Raw genomic sequence first — 25,102 nt, forward strand, 5'->3', positions numbered from 1 at the left:
ATGTGTGTTTTTGATAAAAATTCAGAAAATTTACTTGAATTAGTGTCTCATTCATCTTTACCCATTTCCCCACCTCACCCCTACACTCAGTGTTTCTCCATAAAGGAAATCTATTTTCAGTCTTTTTGGCAAAGGACCCAGGGCCAGATTAGGTTAACCCCTGGGCAAGTCATCTATACTTAGAGACCAAGGTGTTGGGGTACACCATTATTCGAAGACTTCTGGCCTGTCTCTTCCCTCCAGACCTGTCCAAATATAAGTCAACAGTAGGAGGAAGTGCCCACAGTTGCAGGTACTATCCAGCTGCCCAAAAGTTGTATAATTTTATAAGGCCGAATTTAAATACCTCTAGGCTTCACATAACTACAGAGTAGGCAGGAGACTTACTCTGTATTTTTAGAAAGTTTAACTTTTTTGTTTGTTTTTTTGAGGCAGAGTCTTGCTCTGTTCCCCAGGCTGGAATGCAGTGGCGCGATCTCGGCTCGCTGCAACCTCCGCCTCCTGGGTTCAAGCAATTCTCCTGCCTCAGCCTCTGGAGTAGCTGGGACTACAGGCGCGTGCCACCATGTCCAACTAATTTTTGTATTTTTAGTAGAGATGGGGTTTCACCATGTTGGCCAGGCTGGTCTTGAACTCCAGACCTCAGGTGATCCACCTGCTGCGGCTTCCCAAAGTGCTGGGATTATAGGCGTGAGCCACCGCGCCTGGCTGGAAGTTTAACTTCTAAATGAATGTTTTAAGAAAATGAAAACAGCATTGCCCATCTTAAACACAGTTACAGTAAGTCCTCACTTAATGTTGTTGATTGATTCTTTCAAACTGCGACTTTAAGGGGAACGACAACAGGTCCTCAGATAACATCATTTGGTTATGACGTTATGAGAAAAAAAGTTGGCTTTGTTATATGTTGTTTTCCTTAAAGTCACAGTTTCTAAGAGCCTGTCAGCAACATTGAGGACTTAACTGTATATGAAAATAAATCTGGGTGTGTGTTTGTGTATATATGTATATATACACAATATATATATACACACATATATACACACACACACGTATATATATACACACATATATATACATGTGTATATATATACACACACATATATACACGTGTATATATATACAGACATATATATACACGTGTATATATATACACACATATATACACACACACATACATACATACACACTTCACGGACTTCTCAAGTTTCTCTCTTTTGGCAGATTAAATATCTTGGCTGATTTTGCTCTTCTGATAAATACTGCAAAAGATAGTAGAACTGAAGTTCTATCTAGTCTTAACACTGTACAAACACTGTACAAATCGTTGAATTCTTATGGTCATAGACTGACTTGGGGCCAAGGAACAGATTAAAATTAGGGGACCTGGGCATGTGGACTTTGAGAAGTAGATTTTTCTGTTAGGTTTTTCAGTTTTGCTTTTCTGTCTGTTTTGTCTTACCTTAGAGTACTACCTTATTTGGTACTCCACTGATGCTATAAATGTAGTATTTTTAAACATCAATGCATTGTAATGTTGTTGAACTCCAAAATGCCCAAGCGTGTTATAAAAAGGAAAGGTTATCTGTTGAGGTTCATTTGTCATTTACAATGAGAACTGAAAAATTTATGAGAAAAAAGTAATATAGTTGGGCAGGCAGGAGAGGTCTTGCTGATATGGAGAAGCTAAAACAAGGAAATGGTGCTAGGCTAAGTATCAGCCACAAAGGATGACTGCTGTATTGCTAGCCTGACAGGTTCCACTGACCAGACACCTCTTTGAGGAATTTAGCTCCTGGCAATGCCCTTTCAGTAATTAGTGCAGTGGAAATGGCACTTAACAAACAGGGATGGTGGCTGCAGTTTTTCAATGAACCCATCCTCATCTGTGCCTTTTTGGTAAAGAGACCTCACGTATGAGCTGTAGGACACTCTCGGGGTGGTTGAGAAGAGGAAGCTTTGACTTCTGCCTGTGAGACCCATATAAAGCTGAGAAGACATGTTTTGCCTTATCTGATAATTAAAAGCAATAAAATTTCAAATGAAAATACCTAGGTTTTCTTGTGCTAATGGGGAGAAGTTTTTTTTGTATCCTACAGGTAATCAGTAAAGAAAGTTTTGTGGATGAAGTCTTTAAAAATAACATGCAAGTATCTAAATCCAAGATTAAGCCTAAGATATGACTGGTGGAATGATGTTGTACATCAGAAAAGAAGATAATGAATAAATTAAGTACTATATGACTACAGTCCACAGAAATCCAGAGAGTTAGCAGGAGTGGAAAGAAAATCATGTGAGAAGTCTTATAAATCATATTCTAAGAGCAGAGAACAAGTAGAATTATTCAGCAGAGATATATCCTAGATAAATTAATAATCATATTTGGACAAGATGATTTTATGAAATAGAGGAGCTTGTTTTCATTCCTATATTTGCCCCAGGATCTGTCCCCTGCCCTCATCCCAGAGACAGCTGGGTCTTTGTATACGCAGAAAGTAGCAGAAACTTGTCTTCGTAATAAGGTACTCTTATGGGAAAGCAGAAGTAGCATCTTTAAGTGTAGCAACTGTTGGAGACAGGATATATAGTAGTTAAGAGCAAGGACTCTAGGCCAGGCTACTGTTCACTTATTAGTTGTGTGACTGTGGGCAGTTCACTTAACCAGTGCCTCAGTTTCCTCATCTGTGAAATGCAGGTAGTAGCTACCTCATAGCCTTGTTGTAACACCAAAATGAGTTAATATTTGTAAGAGCATTTAGAAAGTGCTGATAAAGAATATGTGCTTTGTGTTAGTGTTCATTATTGCAGTTATTAGGAAGCTTAACTTTAAGGAATCTCTTTTGTCATATCCACCTTCCATGATAAGTGGCCTTAAAAATAGGCTTGTACAAGTCCAGGCATGGTGGGTCATGCCTGTAATCCCAGCTACTCCAGAAGCGGAGGGGAGGATCGCTTGAGCCCAGGAGTTTGAGGCTGCCGTGACCTGTAATCATGCCACTGCACTCCAGCTCGGGTAACAGAGCAAGACCCAGTCTATTAAAAAAAATTTTTTTTAATGAGTTTGGACACATGGGTTGTGTACACACTGTATGGTTCCATGTATATGTTCACATATGTGACATTCTTGAAATGACAAAATTCTGGAAATGAAGAAGAAATTAGTTTGTCCGAGGTTGCCAGGGATCAGTGGGGAACGGAGGGAAGTGGACATGGCTATAAAAGGGCAATAAGAAGAATCCTTGTGGCGATGGGAATGTTGTATGTCTTGATGGTATCCATATCAGTATCTTGGTTGTGATGTTGTACTAGAGTTCTGTGAGATGTTACCCTTGGGGAAAACTGGATGAAGGGGGCATGGGATCTCTCCGTATTATTTCTTGTAACTACATGGGAACCTACAGTTACCTCCAAATAAAACATTTAATAATAAAAAGAAAATGGGCTCGGAACATTCCTAATAGAGAAAAATTGGCAGTGAAAGCCATGTGTATATCTGAACAGACAGACCAATATTAGGTAAATAAGGCAAATAAATATCACAGAAGGAAAACTGAGCTGACCATTGACATTTTAGTGAGATGTTCATGGGCCCCCAAGAAAAAAATTGAGCCCCGTGGGTTCAGAGGGAGGGAGAAGACAGACAACACCTTCATTTCCCTGAAAACTCATCAAACTGGTGTTCTCCAAGGGCCTTTGCTTCCCAGACTGTGAAATGTTCTATTTAGTGGATGGTTTTTGGTAAAGAGAAGAAGGTAGATGAGTAGCAACTTACATACAAATGACATTCTTTTTTTTTTTTTGGAGACAGAATTTTGCTCTCACTGCTCAGTCTGGAGTGCAATGGTACAATCTCGGGCTCACTGCAACTTCCACCTCCCAGGTTCAAGCGATTCTCCTGCCTCAGCCTCCCAAGTAGCTGGGATTATAGGCATGCACCACCACGCCCGGTTAACTTTGTATTTTTAGTAGAGATAGGGTCTCCATGTTGGCCAGGCTGGTCTCAAACTCCCAATCTCAGGTGATCTGCCCATCTTGGCCTCCCAAAGTGCTGGGATTACAGGTGTGAGCCACCACTCCCGGCCTACAAATGACATTCTTAACGGCAGGCCTATGAGAAAAGAATGTGGGGATGACAGGTATGAGCTAAAAATCATCTGTCTACATGCCTGGAAATATAGTAATTAAATCCAGGAGATACCTTGTCTGACTTTTCTCTCATCTACTTCTTAAGCACCCCATCCCCCAGAGTTTATCACTTTTACTTTTTGTGTTCATAACACTCCCCTCATACCACTTAGTATGGCCCTAGTTGTGTGTGTGTGTGTGTGTGTGTGTGTGTGTGTATCTTTCCTTCTGGATTGGGGCCTCCTTGAGGGGACAGCTCACTACTGTACTTAGTTTTGATTTGTTAGTTCAAAGCCCAATGTCTGTTGCACAGTAGGCACTTATGAAATAATGAATGAGATATTGACTGTTGTCATGGCCCTGGACAGAGTAGACATTAATCGGGAAGCCTATATAAATTAAACAGATCAAATAAACTGGGAATATTATTGCACTAAATGAAATTGTGGTTATTTTTACAAATGAACATTCCTGGGCTTTTCTTTATGTTTTTTAGTCTGGTGAATTTTTTCCTTAGGTTTAAAATAAGAATTTTAGAGAATTGAGTAATGCAGCTATGAAGAGATGTCTTACAGCAACTACTAACAGCAGTGTGGTGTCAGTCAGGAGGTAAAGGGCAATCAGAAAAAGACAAGGAGACCACTGGAAAGGAGATAATTGGAAGAATGACTTGTGTGGCCTGCTGGGTTCAATTTCAGTCACAGAGAATGCCATCAGACTGAAACAAATCATGATTGAAAGCACTAGTAGCAAGCTTATCTCTTAATGTTTGTGTAAGCATCTCCTCCTTGCCAAGACACACATGAGCCATATTCTGATGTCCAGTATGTGGAAGAGGTGAAGTGGAGGCACCTAAAGGAACAGCATTCTTCTCCCCAACTGCAAGGTGCAGTAGAAACTGGGTTGATTACACAGTACCTTCCCTTCACCTTCTTTACTTGTGCCAGTCCTCCAGCCATGCCATGTGGGCTTGTCAGGTGCCTGCTGGAAATTTTACATTTCTGGTTCTGAATGTGTAACAGAGAAAGTTATACAATTAAATATTCCCTTCCTGCCAGGCACAGTGGCTCACACCTGTAATCCCAGCACTTGGGGAGGCCGAGGTGGGCGGATTACCTCAGGCCAGGAGTTTGAGACCAGCCTGGGCAACATGGCAAAACTCTGTCTCTACTAAAAATACAAAAAATTAGCCAGGCCTGGTAGCTCACACCTGTAGTCCCAGCTACTCGAGAGGCTGAGGCAGGAAGATCACTTGAGCCCAGGAGGTTAAGGCTACAGTGAGCCATGATTGTGCCACTGCACTCTAGCCTGAATGAATAAATAACCACCTCCTTAAAAGTTACAGGATACCATTGATTGCTTGATTGATTGATGAAGGAAAGAATAAATCCAGGTGGTGGTACCTTCCACAGGAAAATTAAGAAGGACTGTTAAAAAAAAAAAGCTCACGTTATTTGAATGAATGAACAAATAGTTTGAGGGACATACTGTTCTAAATTAAAAGAGATTTAGACATAAGAGCCAAATGTACATGAAACTTGATTGGACATGCCTTTAAGAACAATGAGGGTAATTTCACTATAGACTGAATATTAAATATTGTGTGACATTGGGGCATTCTTAATATTCTTAGGTATGATATTTTGGTCATGTAAGGAAATGCCCTTATTATTAGATATCTATGTATTCCAGGATGAAGTATTTTGATGTATGTAGCTTATTTTCAGATGGTTCTGGGAGAAAAAAAGTATAAATATGGAGGGGCGAGTGTATTAGGATTTTTCAGAGGGACAGAACCAATAGGATATATATATTTATAAAAAGGAGTTTATTAGGGAGAATTGGCTCACATGATTCCAAGGCGAAGTTCCATGATAAGCCTTCCATAAGCTGGGGAAGAGAGAAGCCAATAGTGGCTCAGTCCAAGTCCAAAAGCCCCCAAACAAGGGAAGCTGACAGTACACCCTTTAGCCTGCAGCCAAGCTCGAGTCCCTGGGAAGCCACTGGTGCACCTCCAGAGTCTAAAGGCTGAAGAATCTGGAGTCTGATGTCCAAGGGCAGGAGGAGCAGAAGCAAGCATCTGGCGCAGAAAGAAGAAAGAGGACCAGAAGACCAACAAACAGACTTATCCCACCTTCTTCCTCCTGCTGTGTTCTGGCCATTCTGGCATCTGATTGGATAGTGCCTACCCACATTGAGGGTGGATCTTCCTCTCCCATTCCACCAACTTAAACGTCAGTTTCCTCTGGCAGACACACCCAGACACATGCAGAAACAATACTTTATCAGCCATCTAGGCATCCCTTAGCCCAATCAAGTTGATACTTAGTATTAACCATTATAGTCGAGTTAAAGGAATGTGATAAAACATTAATTGTTGAATCTGAATGGAGTGTACACAGGCGCTTAGTGTATTATTCATTAACCTTTTCTATATGTTTGAAATTTTTAAATTTACTGAAATTTTTAAAATAAAAAGTTGGGTAAAGACTAAATGCATTTTTCCTATTGCCTATGAGAGAGGCAAGGGTGTCCTCTCTCAACATTCGTATTCAGCATCATACCAGAAGGACTAGCCAGCACAGGCAAGCAAAAAAAAAATGGAAGGCATACAGATTAGAAAGAAGAGTTAGAGGGAAAACCTTGCCCTCTAAAACTGTTGGACTTGCTGCCATGACTTTTTTTTTTTTTTTTTTTTCTTGAGACAGAGTCTTGCTCTGTCGCCGAGGCTGGAGTGCAATGGCGCGATCTTGGCTCACTGCAACCTCCACCTCCTGCGTTCAAGCGATTCTCTTGCCTCAACCTCCTGAGTAGCCGGAACTACAGGTGTGCGCCACTACCAGCTGATTTTTGTATTTTTAGTAGAGACAGGGTTTCACCATGTTGGTTGGCCAGGATGGTCTCAATCCCTTGACTTCGTGATCTGCCCGCCTCAGCCTCCCAAAGTGCTGGGATTACAGGCGTGAGTCACTGCACCCAGCCTGCCATGACTTTCATTTAAGATTGTTCTATTTGATGGAGAGCTGTTCCCCCATGGCCCATTAGCTTCTCCTGCTTGATCTTTTGATGAATTCATAGTCACTTGTTTCTGGTATCATGGTGTACCGCCAAAATCAGCTTCCAAGTTCCTGTGCACCAGAAATGGGAAGGGAAGATGGGCTGTGAGGAAGTGAAAAACCTAATCTCAGTCTTTAAAACATACCTTTGGGGTTTTGGGTACTCATCTCCTGAAGGGCATATGATAATTTTATTATGACTCCTGACTTCTGTGTGTTCTGCGGCTCTTTAAACTGTCTTCTAGTCAAAAATGTCTCCACAGAAGCAGCTTCTGCGTTGCTATCCGGAGGACCAAAATCTGATTGGTGGATGATAAGAGTTGGCCCCAAGAAGATTTCTGATGCCGTATGTTTTTTGAGCATACTAAGGACAAAGACCTCAAAGCTCAGGTGCACTCCCGAGATGGTCAGCCTTCCTGATCAGCCATTCCAGATTTCCCAATCTTGTGTTCCCAGGAGGAGAGGGAGATTAATGCTTAGGAATTATACTGCCTGGCAGTTTGTGAACAACTGACTTTTTAAATGTTTATGATCTAGGGCATGGCATCCTAGGAGTATTTCAAGCTAGATTTGTCTCCATATCAAATGAAGATGATGGCATTCTCCACAAAATTTTAATAATCAGCCTCTTGAACCTCGTTCTCTGTCCACACAATGGCTTTTCAACAGATGTGTTACTCCAAAATTATTTTAGGGTCATTGGGAACATTAAGAAAGGAAGGGAAAATTTCAGTCAAATGAGGTGGGAATTTTTTTTTAATGGGTAGCAAGGTGTTTTCTCTCTTAAAGTCTTTCATGGCACACAGAGTAAAATGTCAGGAGAAGATGAATCTAATCCCAGCATATACCCTGAAAGCAAAGCATGAGGAGAAACACAGAAAGTACCTGTAAAGCAGGTTTTTTTCAAGCCTCTTTTATCAGTTTTTCCAGTGAGAGTGTGGTATTTTTCGTGGACAAAGGTTTTACCAGCTAAAAGCTCCTTTTAAATGGTCGAAGGAGAAACAGCAGTGATGTGTGAGGGTTCGTTAATTATTACTCTTACTGATGTTTGCACAGGCTGTTGGGATCATAAATGTCAATCTGTCAAGAGACTGATAGGTTCTAAAAAAACTGATTGAGTACCTCAAAAGCTGTCATAGAGCCTGAGATTAAACAGATTCATCTTTCGTAGAAGTAAGGGACGGTGTGAGTGAAGGGAATAGCAGAAGGCTTTCTTCTCTTTGTTGCCACATTGCTTCTCCCACTCTCCTATTCTGTATTGTGAGTGTTGGCTTGTACAGAGGCCTAAAAGCCTGTCTGCCTGAGATGTCAGGAAGCCACAGCCGTGGTTAGTGCACGGGGTGTGTGCAGGCTGCCAGCTGCAGGGTGACAGGAGATTAAGAGAGATTGAGATTCAGCTTTGACAGGCCTGACACAATTTATTTGGAAATTTTCAGGCGGGAACATGAGTAATAAAGACAAGAATGACAGTAAGGAACAAATGTGAATTTCTGCCAGAGACAAAACAGAATTTTAAAAGAAGTAGCTCTGTTTGTTGTCTCCAGTTAAGCTTTCCAGTTAAACTGTGTTCTTAAATTGAAAGTCTTAACACTACTTTCTGAGATTGGCTAGGAAAGTACAATTAGAAGAATTCCTCTCTTCAGAAGATTCCATGTCTTTAAAATTACTGTACAACCAGCCCACCATATCCATGGGTTCCACATCTGTGGATTCAACCAACCATAGACTGAAAATATTTGGGAAAAAATGGATGATTGTGTCGTACTGAACATGTAGTTTTTTTGTCATTATTCCCTAAATAATACAGTATAACAACTATTTACATAGTGTTTATATTGTATTAGGGATTATAAGTAATCTAGAGAAGATTAAAGTACAGTTGATGCTTGAACAACATGGGTTTCAACTGTGCAGGTCCACTATGCACAGATTTCCTTCTGCCTCTGCCATCCCAGAAACTGCAAGACCAGCCCCCCACTCCTCCTTCGTCTCCTCCTCAGCTAGTCAGCGTGAAGACAACAACGATGAAGACTTTGATGATCCACTTTCACTTAAGAGAAATTGTGTTTTCTCTTCCATATGGTTTTCTTAATTTTTTTTTCCTGTAGCTTACTTTATTGTAAAAATACAGTATGTAATACATAAAACATGCAAAATATGTGTTAATTGTCTGTGTGTTATCAGTGAGACTTCTGGTCAGCAGGAGGCTATTACTAGCTAAATTTTGAGGAAGTCAGAAGTTATATGAAAATTTTCAGCTGTAACAGGGGTCAGCACCCCAAACACCATGTTGTTCAAGGGTCAGCTGTATACGGGAGGATGTATGTAGGTTATATGCAAATACTTTGCCATTTTATATGAGGGACTTGAGCATCTATGGAATTTGGTATCCTTGGGGGGTCCTGGAACCAATCTCCCTTGGATACCGAGAGACGGACTGTGCAGTACTTGTCTCTCTGTAGAAAATTAAGCAGCAGTTACTTTCAAACCAAGAAAGCTAAATAGGCAAAATCCTTCTTCTTAAGATTTTCCTTCCTTATTTAATCACATTATGATTCTTGATCAGACTTTCCTTTGACTAGATCTGATGTGATATGTTTCTCATTCTATTAAACATTGGCAGAGAAAGCAGGGGTCTGGTGAGTACCAAGAATTGTGAACCTGGAATGGGGGAGCGGCAGCTCTGTGTGGGTATATCTACTACACTAGATTATGTTCTCAAGTAAAAGCATACTGGAAAAAAAGAATCTGCTTTGTTGGCCCTTTATGAAGGACCTTAATTAGAAGTCACTGTTAACTCCTGGGGTGGGAATGGTTTCCAGCTTGGCACGGGAGTTCCTCCTGCTACTAATGAGCATGCTCCTTGCAAGGACTCGCTGCTTCTGACAGTTAAAGCTGCATGTAAGAGTTATTTCTTGTCACCTCTCTCTCCACATTTAACTGTACTGCCCAAGTTCAGAGTATGCAAGTAGACTGTTACGTGTTTTCAGGAAATTGGCAATGCTTCATGGTAACAGGGAATGATATTTGTGAGTAAAAGTGAATCATTACAGGTTAATTTATTCAAATATGGGTAGTAGATGGTTGCTTTAATGTCAACCATGTTTGGATTTTTTTTTTCCTGGTAGTCTTTTTCTAATTGACATAAAACTTACAAATGAATAGTTGAATTATTTAATTCATTATCATGTCGTTAGAACCCCTGCCCTGGACATCTGTTTCTCTTATTTAAGCAACTCGCCCCATGGCACAAAGATTTCATTAACTAATTAGCAGAGGAAATGTAAATTTCTTCTGCAAGTGAGGATGATTCTATAGATTACTATTTATTTCATTAGCTTCTCATTAAAACACTAAGTTGACTTGTGAGAAAATGCCGGAGAATGGTTTGCTTCTCGAAGAAATTACACATACACAGTCACCTTCTTGGGCAATAGCTTGTGGAGGATAGTGAGCAGTTTTGGAAGCTTATTTACCCTCGCTCTTGGTGGCAGGGAGCATTAGAGAGCATCTAACAGATCTTCATCTAGGGAAGAGTAAGTGGGCATATTCCAGAGCTTCAAAGGTGTGGATCTCTTGCTATCTGGAGTAGTTCTTTGATTCTAAAACATAACACATTCTGTTAGACATTTCTTCTGCCTTGCTTTAGAATCATCTAGCATTGCTTCCTGGGGCCCCGACTTTCTGTACATGGATGCCTTTGGTCATAGACTTGTACGGATGCTGGGACATTGATTGTCAGAGGACCAAGTAGGGCTTAATGGTGTTCTTTTAGGATGATCAGTATATCATACCAGAAGCTGTGGCAGCATCAGAAACCTCCTTTAGGATTCATTGTTCAAGAATATTCCATGCCTACTGCTTACCAGAACAAATAACTCAGTGGTCTTTATATTAATGTGGAATAGATCAAGGAAAATCTCAGCATGGGATCATGTAGACATTCCTTAGTGTTGCTATTGAATGCCCATTGGTCAGATAAGATGGGGAATTAAGAGAAAAAGAGGTCAAGACTGCACAGGCCTCCTAACTTTGCAGGGCAGGGGTTGGGGGGTCCCATCAAAGTGGGTTGTTTGGTGATGACTAATGATTGTGATTATGTAAATATGAATTCTATTTCTCAGCCATAGGACTCATACATTTAAAAAAATTTTCTTCACATATCTAACTCCTTACTTATTTGGACATAGTTACCTTATGGATAATATTGCCACACTGAAATTCTTTTTGTCTTTTCTTTATTTTTTCCCCCCGGCTTCATTGACACAGTGAAATTAAATTGTCTTCTCCTTGCAGGAAAGGTTTGTTTTAGAAATGGGTGCTTTGCAGATGGACAGCATGTTTGACAGTTTGGGATAGATTCATGTAGAAAGAGCTCTAAATGTGAACTCTGCATTTTCAGACACAGAGGTGTGAAAGAAAGGGGCTCAGGGTCTGAGCAATTCTGTGTTAGATTAGAGGTGTGCTGGCATTGTGCCAAGGCCCTCCAGATTTTAATCATAGTAATAATGAAAAGGCCTCAGCTGCCTCCCCATCTTGTGCTGACACCTGCCTCCCAGTGGGAGTAATTTCCTATAAGGATGCTTTGAATTTAGGACTTTGTCTCAGAAAAAAACATTTTTTGTTACAGTTTTTACTCTAGAATTTTCTTGTTACCAAAAAAAAATTCTAAATAGGGTTATTGATACAAATAGAGCCATTGCTGGTTTGTGTAAAAGGACCCCGCCAGCAGAGAGCAGTGTGGCTCATACAAGGTGAATTTCTTTCAGCTGACTGCTTTGTAATGATTTATATTTAAATTGTTGCTTGTTGCTCTTGTAGAAGAAGGGAGAGCGCCTGCCCTATCTGTAGCCACCTTAGTCACCACACTGACTGGGCCTGGACAGCTTTGCTCAGCAGAGCTGGGAAATAGGCTGAACTTGCCTTCAATTGTTTTCATCAGAGTCCTTATTTAGTTGGTTTGTATTGGGGCAAAATGTCATGTAGGACTGGAAGAATTAAATGAGATGAAAAATGAAGTCTGTAGTTGCTAAGAATGGTGCAGGGCCTCCATATGCCAGTACAGCACAGCAGGGCTGGGGGACTGTGAGCAAACTACCAGCATCACCATCGGGGTCCACTGGACAATCTTGGGTGAAGTGCAGCATCTTCCTCACACACAGGGAGGCTAGGAAAGGGCATACAGACAGCCTTCACTAAAATACATCCTATAGGCTGTGGCTTCTCACTAGAGCCACTTTAAGTAGAATATTAGGACTGCCTAGGAGACAAATTCATTCATTCAAGAAATATTTATTGAGCCATAGGCATGGAGGGAACATCAGTGAACAAAGCAGGTGAAATTTCCTGCCCTCTTGGAGTTTGCTTTCTTTTAGGGCATAATGTTAAAGATAAGTGCTGTGGAGGAATAAAAGGGAAACAGACGAGGGGAAGTGCTAAGAATAGGGATTCAGTGATCTAGAAGTGATGATCAGGGAAGAAGCCTTCAATGAAAATGTGACTTTGCAAAATAAAATTTAAAAGAAAATGTGACGTTGGAGCAAAGATATAAAAGGGAATGATGCAGGGCCTCCATATGCCAGTACAGTGCAGCAGGGCTGGGGGACTGTGAGCAAACTACCATCATCACCATCAGGGGCCTGGGTGATAAAAGAGATAAGATCCCATGTAGATCTGGGTGAAGAGTGTTTTAGACAGAGGGAATAGAAGGTACAGAGTACCACAGGTAGGAGACAATAAGGAGGCTAGTGTAGATAAGCAAAGGAAGGAAAGCAGCAGGAGCTGAGCGTGGGGCAAGTCATGCAGGGTATTTGAGAGTCTAAGTATCTGGACTTTCACTCTGACGAGGGGAGCTATTAGAGGGTTTTGAGCAGGGAAGTAACATGATTCTAACTTGATTTTTTAACAGAGTCACTTGTCTGCTATGTGGAGAATAGACTGTAGAGACAAGGGGATGAGCAGAGAGACCAGTGAAGAGGCTCTTGTAGTAGGCTTGATGAGTTGGTAATAGCTTAGACCAAGGTGGGGGTGACAGAGGGGTAAGAGGTGTGGCATCTGGATTATTTTGAGGAAGACTGTTTAGGAGACTCCTTTCTGGAAGTAATTTAGCACAAACAATTTGGAACTTGGTAAGAGGTACATCGTGGGTATGCAAGCAGCTGTTTCAGGAATACAGAGCCCCAAAGAGCTGCCCAGTTTATTGAAGGCAAGAGTCGTTTACAGCCTTGCCTGTGATAAGAGCTTTGTTGCATCTTAATTACTTTTTTGAAGTTGTGCAAGACACAGTTTTCACAGAGTACACCCCCCTCCACCTGCCATTTTGGCTCCACCTCAAGGTGGGGTGCCTGGTGCTGCTGCTGCTGCACCACCCCATGGTGGAGTTCATAGGGCAGCTTGCATGTGCACCAGCAGAGGTGCCCCTTCATTCTGAATCAAATTGAACTAATTGTCAGTATTAGAACCTGACTTTTGTGTCTTTAAGAGTAGAAACTTGAGTAATTTTACTATAAAAGATTACAGATCACTCATCAAACGCTGGCTTTGGGAATGGAATTGTGAAAGCATAGTGATACAGAGATACGTTAGACATAGTCCCATCTCTAAAGAATTACGGTCTACTTGAGGACAAGCAAATGCCCAAGAAAAGATATCTAACCAATACAGGCAGTAAGCATCTAGGTCCCAGCAACGGAATACAAAGACAGGACCCCATTTCTAGCTGGAATGGTCTCCTCATAGAATCTCAGCTCTTTTTAAAAACAACAACATAGAACTGGTTTTTGTTGAGCCACCCGCACCCTCCTCTCCAGCTCAGGCCTAGCTTGTTAGAAGTCAGCACTAAAGGTACACGTTTGTCATAGTTTGTGCAGTATAAACCAAGCAAGTCAGAACTGGCTCTCACCTGTCTGATTCCTGGACAAGGGCAGTAGCCTGGTCAGGCGAATGCCTGGAAATACATTAATCAACTGTGCTTGCCAGGCCAGGCACTAATCCTGATCCCCAAATATGTTGTTTTGGTCAGATTCACAGTCTGAGAATGAGGCTTCACCAGTAAAACGGCCACGACTACTTGAGAATACGGAACGGTCCGAGGAAACCAGTCGATCCAAACAGAAGAGTCGACGTCGGTGCTTCCAGTGCCAAACCAAACTGGAGCTGGTGCAGCAGGAATTGGGATCGTGTCGCTGCGGTAAGCATCTCCCCCAGTGGCGTGATGGAGACTATATCCTTAACACCTTGGCCCAGCTTTGGAAATTTAAGTGGCTGAAGTCTTTCGTTCTTCTTCTGAGTACTGTAAGTTTGCTACAGTAGTGCATGCGATATAGGTTTGGGGCTTGAGAAATCAGGAGCATAGGATGTTTGCCTCTAAACACCCTTTATTCTCACACATGCAAAAAAGACAAAAACATCCCCCTGTTCTTAATGCATATCTCCTTAGAGCTACATCTCACTGCTTAGTGCTTTCAACTTCCCCCCACCACTTACTACTCTGGTTTCTTCTCACGACTTCAGAAGTTTACCAAACAAGCAAAATTCTGGAGTATGTACCATAAAATTCAGATATTAAGTTAATTTTGAATGAGCTTCTTACTATTTATGATAAATGGAAGATTTTTTTTCTCCATATCCCTGTTAAATTAAGCTTTGATTAGAAAATTTCCTTTGAACCTTAGTCCTTGAAATAGCCTTTTTTTTTTTTTTTTCTGAGCTGAATCCATCCTCCTGCCTCTGCCTCACAAAGTGCTGGGATTACAGGCATGAGCCACCATATACCCAGTCTGAAATAGCTTTACAGTCACCTTTCCTTCTGTATTCTGTAGTGTAATACCTTTTAGAATTGTTGCACAGGGATGCCTACCCACAGTGGAATGAAACTTAAGTCAACCCTTTCTCTCTTCTTGACCACATGTATCATGACACATAGGAACGAAATTGTGTAGCAGCATTATTTTAGGCTGATTTACAGTTTCCTGTACTTGTTTTTTATTTCCTGGTTTTAAAACCTAATATAATAAAATTGTTTGAGGACCAGTTCAGCTGTCATCAGGCTGACTTTGAGACCTGTCTGTAGCCTCTGAGAATCCTATTTCTTTCTTTCTGAGAAGTCAGCTTTAGAAGCCCCCTTTCACTTCTGGGACAGCCGAAGATATCCTACAAGTACTATTGCTGACAGTCAGGACTAAATAGTTCACTCAGCAGTTATAAAGTAATGGTCACTGGAAGTTTACTATCTTCTGAAGCGGCAGCCTTTGCTGCTACGGTTCCTCAATTATCTGCCCTATTGGAAATGGGAAGGAAGAGAGAGGTTATTAGCTTTTCATAGAAACTACGTTGGAACTCCTATTCCTGTTTTGACCAGATACCTGTTTGTTACACATTCTGGTGTATGTGGTACTCCACGAGATTAGAAGTGCATATTCAACTGCAGAAACTGGAACCAGCATGGGGAGTCTAAATGTTAGCAGATAAGGTTTTTAGGGCATTTTGGTTATAGTGCTAAGCATTTTTGGGAAACCGTAAAGAGGGTTAGGATAGGTGGTGGGAATAGAGGCTGACAGCAGTTTTCAGATGTCCATGTGTTCATGCATGCAGTATGGCCCAGGTAAGTTCAAAACCTTATTCTTAGGCTATTTCGATCAACCCTGCCAGGCAATTTTAAATTCTTGGTGAGGTAGGGCAGGGACACTGTGGATGGCTGAGGAAACTCTGGGCTCTGCTGGCTAACCAGCTTCGCTCCACTCTGAAGAGGCTGTCTCATCTTTTGTGATCTGCAAATTCTTGCTTTGGTCTTCATGTGAACTCTCGGGGAATTTGAGCAGTTCAGTCTGTTACCAGTGTTGTGAGCCTACCTGGTCATTTTAGCTGTTGCTTTTGTAACGTAGGCTTTTGGTTGTTCCTCAGTTAGAGTTGTGGGACTTTCCTGAACCTTCTGTTCTTGTTTCTTCCTTGAAAGTAACTGAATCCTGGGTATTACACAGGATTTGCCATAGCGGATCAAGCAATTGGTCTATCAAGTATGCTGTCTTGTCCCCGGCAGTGGCTAATGCTTCTTCTTCTTGTCAGGCAAACAGGAGATTTCACAATTTAGCACTGAGATCTAAAGATGTAACCAGGTCTCCCAGTTTACCCTTCAGCTTTGACGCAAACTACCTAATTTCCTAAGGTCTTAGCATCCACCTGAAAAAAAAGAAAAAAAAAACAGTAATACATGTTAGATGACTTCACATTCACTCAAGTAAAGCCAACTTGTCTAATCTCTGGTAAATACAGATTACTCTGCCATGCTCTTAACCTTTGTGGGCAGGAGGCTGGATTGCTAAATGCGTATTGGGTTTGCTTCAGTATGCATCCTTTTTAAATGTTCTAACATGTAGTCTCTTGGCTTGTGCCCAATTCCGAAAGTCTGCTTTTAGGGAGATTTGACTTTTTCTGTTGGAGTAGAAAGCCCTGAGCTTTCTGCAGTCTCAACAGGATGTAACTTTCCTAGAGTCAGCTGGACATTCAGTTTGACCCACTGAGAGCATTACACTTATGTGCCCAGAAAAATGACTGAGTCAACTGTCACCCTTCAAAAGATGAAGGACAACAATGGGAACATACCATAAAAAAATCTGGGACTGTTTTTGACAAAGAGCTCTTGTGTTCCTCCTGCCTGCTTGGATCTCTCTAGGAAAGGGTGAGTTGTACTGTTATTTCCTTGAGGATGCATGGATGTTGGAGAGATGTTTAACTGCCCTGAAAAGTTTTAGAGGGGGGATAACACAGTAATTTACTACTGAAAGTGAAGACTCAGGAAGGTAGTTTGAGCTCAAACAGAACACTTCTTCCCTGCAGAAAATCTTTTTTTAAATATATATTCGCAATCTTTTCTTACATTTGCCTTCCATTCTGTACAGGTTATTAACTGCTGACAAGAAATTCACATCTCATAAATAATGCTTAAGAGCCATTGCTATATAAATTGAATGTGTTATGAATTGTGATGGGCCTTTTTGTAGCATTCGATGCCTAGAGCAGGAAGAACAGAGGATGTCATTTTCATTAATTTCTAATGAGGTGCCAATTAAAGGCAGGGAAGACGCTCCAAAGGGAAGAGTGGCCAAGCTCCCCTGAATCCTCCGCCCCAGGGCTGTCATCCAAACACTGCCAGTGAGGCCTTCTCTAAAAATTCCATTAAATTACAGTCTCATCAAGAGCACACACAGACACATTCAGCTTCCCTTTGATCTTCAAAAGAGCAATTTGTAAGGCGAGTTCTGAGCCTTCTTACATAGGGAACAGCTAGAGGTGATAGGAATTGTTAATTGCCAAGACACTCCATGGGCTTTCAATAAGGAGGAATTTTGAAGAGGAATTCTCCTCTGCCTCCCTGTGACTAGATAACCTTTAAATCAACAATACCAAAGTAACACCCTTTTCCTGTGAAATCTTTCAGGGTGCCAATTAGAAAAGGCATGTGGTTGCGAGGCTGGGATTATATCCTGCATCTTAGAGCATCTTCAATAGTTTAACTTCTCAAGATAGAAAACAGTTGCCTGAAAATGGATCTATTTGTTTCATTTTCTACTCAGTAGGCAAATTGATCAGCTCATTGTCACTGCAGGAGTCTTGTCTCCTGAATTGACACCTAGAGGATGTTCTTCTGCAATCTGGCCATCTTCATCAAATCTGGGCCACGTGACAGCCACAAGAATGCTGTCTTCTCTGAGCAGATCTTGATTGATAACACATAGCTTGGCTTCCTTTTTGTGTGTGTGTGTGGAGACGGAGTCGCCCGGGCTGGAGTGCAGTGGCACGATCTCAGCTCACTGCAACCTCTGCCTCCCAGGTTCAAGCAATTCTCCTGCCTCAGCCTCCCTAGTAGCGGGGACTACAGGTGCGTCCCTCCACGCCTGGCTAATTTTTTGTATTTTAGTACAGACAGGGATTCATCATGTTGCCCAGGCTGGTCTTGAACTCCTGAGCTCAGGCAGTCCACCTGCCTCGGCCTCCCAAAGTGTTAGGATTACAGGCATGATCCACCACGCCCGGCCTTCTTGGCTTCTTAATCACTGTGCAATGCTTGCTAGAACTGCAGAACTAATTTTTAAATACCAGTTGAAGAGTGTAAGTTTTAACATATTTTCAATTGATGGTGCATTAACAAACTTAAGTGGATATGCTCCCTTTGGGAACAGTAGTGCTTTTATTAACCTCCTGAGTAATCTGACATCCTTTATTGTTTTCAAAATAAGTTTTCTCTTCACTTTAGAAACCTGAAGTGATGTGTTAGCTGGGGCCTCTGGAGTAGTTGATCATCTCCAAGTGCCTCAGTGGTCATTGCTGCCTTATTCACTGTCAAACCAAATTCATCAAGCATTTACTGAAATCTGAATATGCAGAGAGCATTTTCTTAGGTTTTGTGGGGAATATAGGAGCTAGAAATACAGAATCTAAGAGCTTACAGTCTAAATCTGTGGTTTCAAGCTTGAGTAGGGGCCTGGTGTGGTGGCTCATGCCTGTAATCCCAACGCTTTAGGAGGCCAAGGTGGGGGAATCCCTTGAGGCCAGGAGTTCAAAACCAGCTTGTTGCCCGTCTCTATTTTTTGTAGAGATAGGCAACATAGTAAGACCCTGTCTCTATGAAAAATTATTGCCAGGCAAGATGGTGCAACCATGTGGTCCCAGCTACTTGGGAGGCCAAGGTGGGAGGATGGCTTTCAGCCCAGGAGTTCGAGGCTGCAGTGAGTCTTGGTCACACCACTGCACTGCATCATGGGCAACAGAGAAAGACCATGTCTCTTAAAAACTAAAAAACAAACAACAAAAAACAAGAACCAAAACTTGAGCAAGCATCACAATTTACCTGGAGGGCATGTTAAAAACAGATTGTTGGGACCCACACCCAGAGGTTCTGATTTGGTAGAACAAGTTCCCATGGAATGTTTTCACAGCCTTTCTGTTTTTTTATGATATTGACGTTTTTAAAGAATACAACCCTCTATCCCTCCCCTCACCTATTTTTTAGTAGAACACTCTTTATTTGGGGTTTTAATAGAACACTCCTTATTCTGATATTTCTTCATTATTAGATTCAGGTTACGAATTCTCACCCAGACTACTACATAAATAATCACACATCCTTCTCAGGGTTTTATGGGAGGCACAGATGTCCATCAGCCCTCATTGTTGATGTTAATTTTGATATACCCACCTAGTCAGGGCATTCCCTGGTTTCTCCACTATGTAGTTACTATTTTTCCCCTTGCACCTATAAACCAATCTGTGGGAAAACACTTTAAGACCAAGTAAATGCTCTGCTCCTCGTGAAAAATTTTCCCTAGATTCATCATCCATTGATGATTCTTGCCTAAGCCAGTCTCTGCTAGGAGGGTTGCAAAATGATGATTTACTAACTCTAGCACTCCCTCAGCATTTACTATTTGGCACTCAGCATTCTTCTATAAGTGAAGCCACCTCCTCTCCCCCATTTATTTATCTATTACTGGCATGGACTCATGGGCTCTTATCTTTTTTAATGGTTTATGATTTGTTATGGTACAGTTGTCCCCTGGTATCTGCGGGGAATCGGCTCCAGAGCCTCCCATGGATACCAAATTCAAGGATGCCTAAGTCCCTGATATAAAATGGTGTAGCATTGCACATAACCTACGTACATCCTCTCATATACTTTGTCATCTCTAGATTACCTAGAATACCTAATACAATGTAAATGCTATGTAAATTGTTACATGCTGTGTTGTTTAGGGAATAATGACAAAAAGAAAAAACCTGTGTCAGTGCAGACACAACCATCATAGGCCTAACTACATTTTTGATCTGTGGTTGTTGAGTGCGGAACCCATGGATATGGACAACCAACTGAACTTAATTATTTTGGTGCTCAAATTGTCCTGGATTTAGCCAGTGGAAGTTATTTTCTGCTGGCTTCTGTGCTCTTGTGGCATACTTCCCATCTTTCTTCAGTGGTGGGGGGAGGATTTGGGAGCATTCCCTTATTCTTTGGCATAACAGCATGTGTCCCTAAATTTCCCCAATCCTGGAATCAGCCACTTCTCCAAGGACCCCCAAAGTGATTTTAATATGCACTCAAGTAGGTATTTGCTGGGCCCAAGAGGAAGGCAGACATACATAAAATAACTGGAACAGCCTACCATAAGCATTTATCAAGGTATAAGTATAAGGTATAAGCCTATGTTATAGTGATATGGAGAGGGAGAGATTAATTGCAACTCAAGATTCTGGACAGGCTTTTACAATTGGGGCTTTAAAGGAAGATTGGGACTCAGATATGGGAAATGAGGGGATGCTTGGGCAAAGCTGGTATTTAGGAGATGAACTCTGTTCAGCTGGATGAAGTCTTGGAGTCAAATGAGGACAGACTGTTAGAAAGGGAGGAAAAGGATTCCAGGCTGAGGAGTTTGGATGTTCGTTTATAGTGAGAAGCCATCAATAGTTTTGAATACAGTCAACATGATCTAATCTGACTTTTAGAAACATGAAACATGTTGGAAAGCCATGGAGGTTGTTGAATCTTTTCAAGGGAATGATCTAGAGAGAATGTGAACTGATTGAGTCAAAAGGAATATACATGTGTCACAACTGTTGCTGCCATTGCAGGGTGCTGCACAATGAACAAACAGTGATATCCGTAAGGTCTAGAGTGGGGCAAGGAGCTGCAGTGATTAGGACACATGTTGGGGACATGCATTACCAGGCTGATCCATTTCACCAGCATCAGAAATCAGCCCACGTGTCTGTGCCTTAATTTTAATTCTTATTCAAGTGTAAACCTGTCAGGAACATTTGGCATTCTGTCTTATGTCTCTAAAGGAAAGTGAGGCAGTATGTTCTTATAAAAAGCCTTATTCTGTTCACAGTGTTCTAGCCTAGATCCACCAGAAAACCCTGTTATGCAGAGAAACACCTGAGATCTTTTATTATGACCAAAACTGATTTGACTGGTGAAATGTTATCATTATTGCCATTGTGTGGAGAGTCCATGCTCTACCATGAGTTATAGGGAGTGTATCCATCTGGGTCACCAAAATGTGTCCGGAATTGGTGGTTCTTGGTCTCAATGACTTCAAGAATGAAGCTGCGGACCCTTGCGGTGAGTGTTACGGTTCTTAAAGGTGATGTGTCCAGAGTTTGTTCCTTCTGATGTTCGGAGTTTCTTCCTTCTGGTGGGTTCTTGGTCTCGCTGGCTTCAGGAGTGAAGCTGCAGACCTTCGCGGTGAGTATTACAGGTTATAAAGGCAGTGCAGACCCAAAGAGTGAGCAGCAGCAAGATTTATTGCAAAGAGCGAAAGAACAAAGCTTCCGGAAGTGTGGAAGGGGACGCGAGTAGGTTGCCACTACTGACACGGGCAGCCTGCTTTTATTCTCTTATCTGGCCCCCACCCACATCCTGCCGATGGGTCCATTTTACAGAGCGCCAATTGTTTTGACAGGCTGCTGAGTGGTGCGTTTACAATCCCTGAGCTAGGGAGAGCTAGCTCTCCACATCCCCAGTAGATTAGCTAGATACAGAGTGCTGATTGGTGTATTTACAAACATTGAACTAGACACAGAGTGCTGATTGGTGTATTTGCAATCCCTTAGCTAGACATAAAGGTTCTCCAAGTCCCCACTAGACTCAGGAGCCCAGCTGGCTTCACCCAGTGGATACCGCACTGGAGCCGCGGGTGGAGCTGCCTGCCAGTCCCGCGCCGTGCGCCCGCAATCCTCAGCCCTTGGGCAGTCGATGGGACCAGGCGCCATGGAGCAGGGGGCGGCGCTCCTAAGGGAGGCTCGGGGCTGCGCAGGAGCCCACGGCGGGGGGCCAGGCGGGGAGGCTCAGGCATGGCAGGCTGCAGGTCCCGAGCCCTGCCCTGCCGGGAGGCAGCTAAAGCCCGGTGAGAAATCGAGCACAGTGCTGGTGGGCCGCACTGCTGGGGGATCTGGTGCACCCTCTGCAGCTACTGGCCTGGGTGCTAAGCCCATCACTGCCCCGGGCCGCTCCGAGTGCGGGGCCCGCCAAGCCCATGCCCATCTGGGACTCTAGCTGGCCCACAAGCGCCGCGCGCAGCCCAGGTTCCCGCCCGCGCCTTTCCCTCCATACCTCCCTGCAAGCTGAGGGAGCCGGCTCTGGCCTCAACCAGCCCAGAGAGGGGCCCCCACAGCGCAGTGGCGGGCTGAAGGGCTCCCTGAGCATGGCCAGAGTGGACGCTGAGGCCGAGGAGGCGCCAAGAGTGAGTGAGGGCTGCGAGGGCTGCCAGCACGCTGTCACCTCTCAAGAGCGTGGTTAAGCAAAAGACCCCGGCCTTTAGGAACTCCTGTTTATATGCTGAGTCTGGGTGATGAAAGACTAAAGCTTCTCCAGTACTCCTAAGACAGCAACAATTGGGATGTATGTTACCTGTGACTCAAGAGAAGGAGGTGTCCCATCCATCCCCCCAAAAGGAAAAAAAGTTCCACAACCTTTTGATGGGAGTTATTATATATGTGAGAGCTAAGGGTAACTAGAAATCTTGAGGCAAATTCTGAGAAAATTTTCTTCCTTTGCTATACTCCTCCCTTCACTCTCACTGTACTTTTTACATAAACATAAGTATGCTATCTGTATTCCCCATTTAATCTTTGATGTGTAAATGTTCCAGTCTAAAACCAGATAGATTAGTCCCTCTGCTGCTCCTCTGTAAATTGCAACTTGAGATGTTAGAGCAAAACAAATGAAACCTTTTACTGAACACGAACTCCATGTATTTAGCCCATTAGTGCAGGACTGTCCCAGAGACCCAGCCTACCCTATGTTCTTTGACAGGGCTGTAGAGAGATGTCAGAAACATGAAGAGCTCCCTCTCCCTAAGCAAAGGAGTATCAAAGACTGAGCTCTTCTTACAAGACCGAATGTGCAGGGCACATCCGCTGCAGCCTGTGTCACATCCCCACCCATCCCATACTGACAGGTATGGCAGAAGACCCTTATCCCATGGCATGAGATAAATTTCCATCTTTTTAGCATACTTGCAGCTACTTCTATAGTCTAATATTAGTGGCAGTAACAGCACAATAATAGTGTTACCAAAAGGTATTTGGAGAGGTTATCCTGCTTAGAATACCTTTTTTTATGGGGAGAAAAATTATTATAAAAGGAAGTGAATTATTAGTGTCTTTTATTTTAGTTCCAGTAGTAAATAGTTTTAGTTAATTCTTTGTTTAGTAAAGTTTTTTAAACAGCTTTTTGAGAAATAATTTACGTACCATAAAATTTGCCCATTTTATGGTTGAATGAGTTTTATTACTTTTTTATTTCTTTAATCTTGTTTCAGACCCTGATTTTTTAGTTCTTATTACATTATTTATTTCTTTTTAAAATCTTTATTCAGAAGTTGAATGAATTTTAGTAGATTTGTGTAAGTTGTACAGCCATCACCAAATTCAGTTGTACAATACTTCCATCATCCCAAAAAGTTCCCTCATGCCCCTTTTCAGTCGATCCATATTCTCTCCCACCCCAGCCCCAGCCAACCACTTAAAGTCTGCTTTCTGTTGCTATAGTTTCACCTTTTCTACAGTTTTAATATCAGTGGATTCATACCTACATAGTATGTTGTTTTTGAAATTCATCCATATTATATATCAGTAGTTCATTCCTCTTTAATGCTGAGTATTATTTCATTGTATGGATATACCACATGTGTTTATCCATTTGCCAGTCGACATACACTTGGGTTATTGCCAGTTTGGGGCCCTTATGAATAGAGCTGCATTTACGCAGAAGTCTTGTGTGGACATGTGTTTTAATTTCTCTTGGATATATACATAGGCATGGAGTTGCCAGGTTAAATGGTAAGTGTGTCCTTAACATTGTAAGAAACTTCCAAGATCTTTTCCAAGCTTATATCATTTTATATTCCCATTAGCAATGCATTAGGATTCTAGTTTCTTCCTGTTCTCGCCAACATTTAATATTGTCAGTCTTTTTAACTTTAGGTATTCTAGTGGCTGTGTAGTAGTATCTCATTATGGTATATTAATTTGTATTTCCCTAATGACCAATGATGATGAACATATTTTTTATATGTTCTTTGGTCACTCATATATCTTCTTTTATGAAGAGTCTGTTCACACTTTAAAATTTTAACCATGTTTACAAAAAGATTCACAAAATTGCCATCTTAATATTGTAACTCATCAATATGATATGTCTCTCTATTTAGGTGTTTCTCAGCCACATTTTATATTTTCAATGCATAGCTTGTTAAATTTATTCCTAAATATTTTAGTTTGTGATGATATTGTGAGTGGAATTTAAAAGTTTTATTTTTAGATTTTTTTTTGCTATCACTTAGAAATATATCATTTTATATCACTTTTTTAATACTGCAGCCTTGCTAAATTTAACTTGTTAGCTCTCAATTCCTCAGGATTTTCTACATCCATGATCATGTCATCTGCAAATACAGTTTTACTCCTTTCCAATCTATATGCCTTTTATTTCTTTTTCTTGCCTTATTGCACCTCCAGCATAATGTTGAATAGAAGCGGAGTCATCCTTGCCTTTTCCTTGATCTTAGGTAGAAAACATTGCATTTCATCACTAAGTATGATTCAGCTATAGATTTTTCATAGCTGCCCCCCACAGGTTGTAGTTGATTAATACATTCTAGGAAAACATGGGAAATGTTCAAATATGTTCACCAAAAACAGATGATTATTTAACCCATGGTAGGCTACCACATAGCCTGTAATTGGTCAACAAAGCTGTGTTCTAAAGAGTTTTGCCATCCTATAGACTCATTTCTGTTTGCAGATGAAGCATATTCCCTGTGTTGATAGTCATATGTCACGCGTGTGTCTAGCTAGAGTGGTGAAAGCCTGCAACCTGAGCTTAGCCCTCTTATTTTTAAACCAGTATCATAAGAGACACCCAGATA

The 25,102-nt window shown here is 41.8% G+C and overlaps 1 protein-coding gene across 3 annotated transcripts in view; it reads left to right on the forward strand.

Moving 5' to 3' along the window:
* ZFAND3 (zinc finger AN1-type containing 3) overlaps window positions 1-25,102 on the forward strand; it is a 340,077-nt gene that overhangs the window by 287,964 nt on the left and 27,011 nt on the right. For all 3 annotated transcript variants that reach the window (XM_031012033.2, XM_031012034.3, XM_031012035.3), the window contains one exon: window positions 14,203-14,370. In XM_031012033.2, coding sequence (XP_030867893.1) covers window positions 14,203-14,370 — 168 coding nt within the window. The remainder of the gene's footprint in view (window positions 1-14,202; window positions 14,371-25,102) is intronic.

This window comes from Gorilla gorilla, chromosome 5 (genome assembly GCF_029281585.2).
Source record: "Gorilla gorilla gorilla isolate KB3781 chromosome 5, NHGRI_mGorGor1-v2.1_pri, whole genome shotgun sequence".
NCBI lineage: Eukaryota > Metazoa > Chordata > Mammalia > Primates > Hominidae > Gorilla > Gorilla gorilla.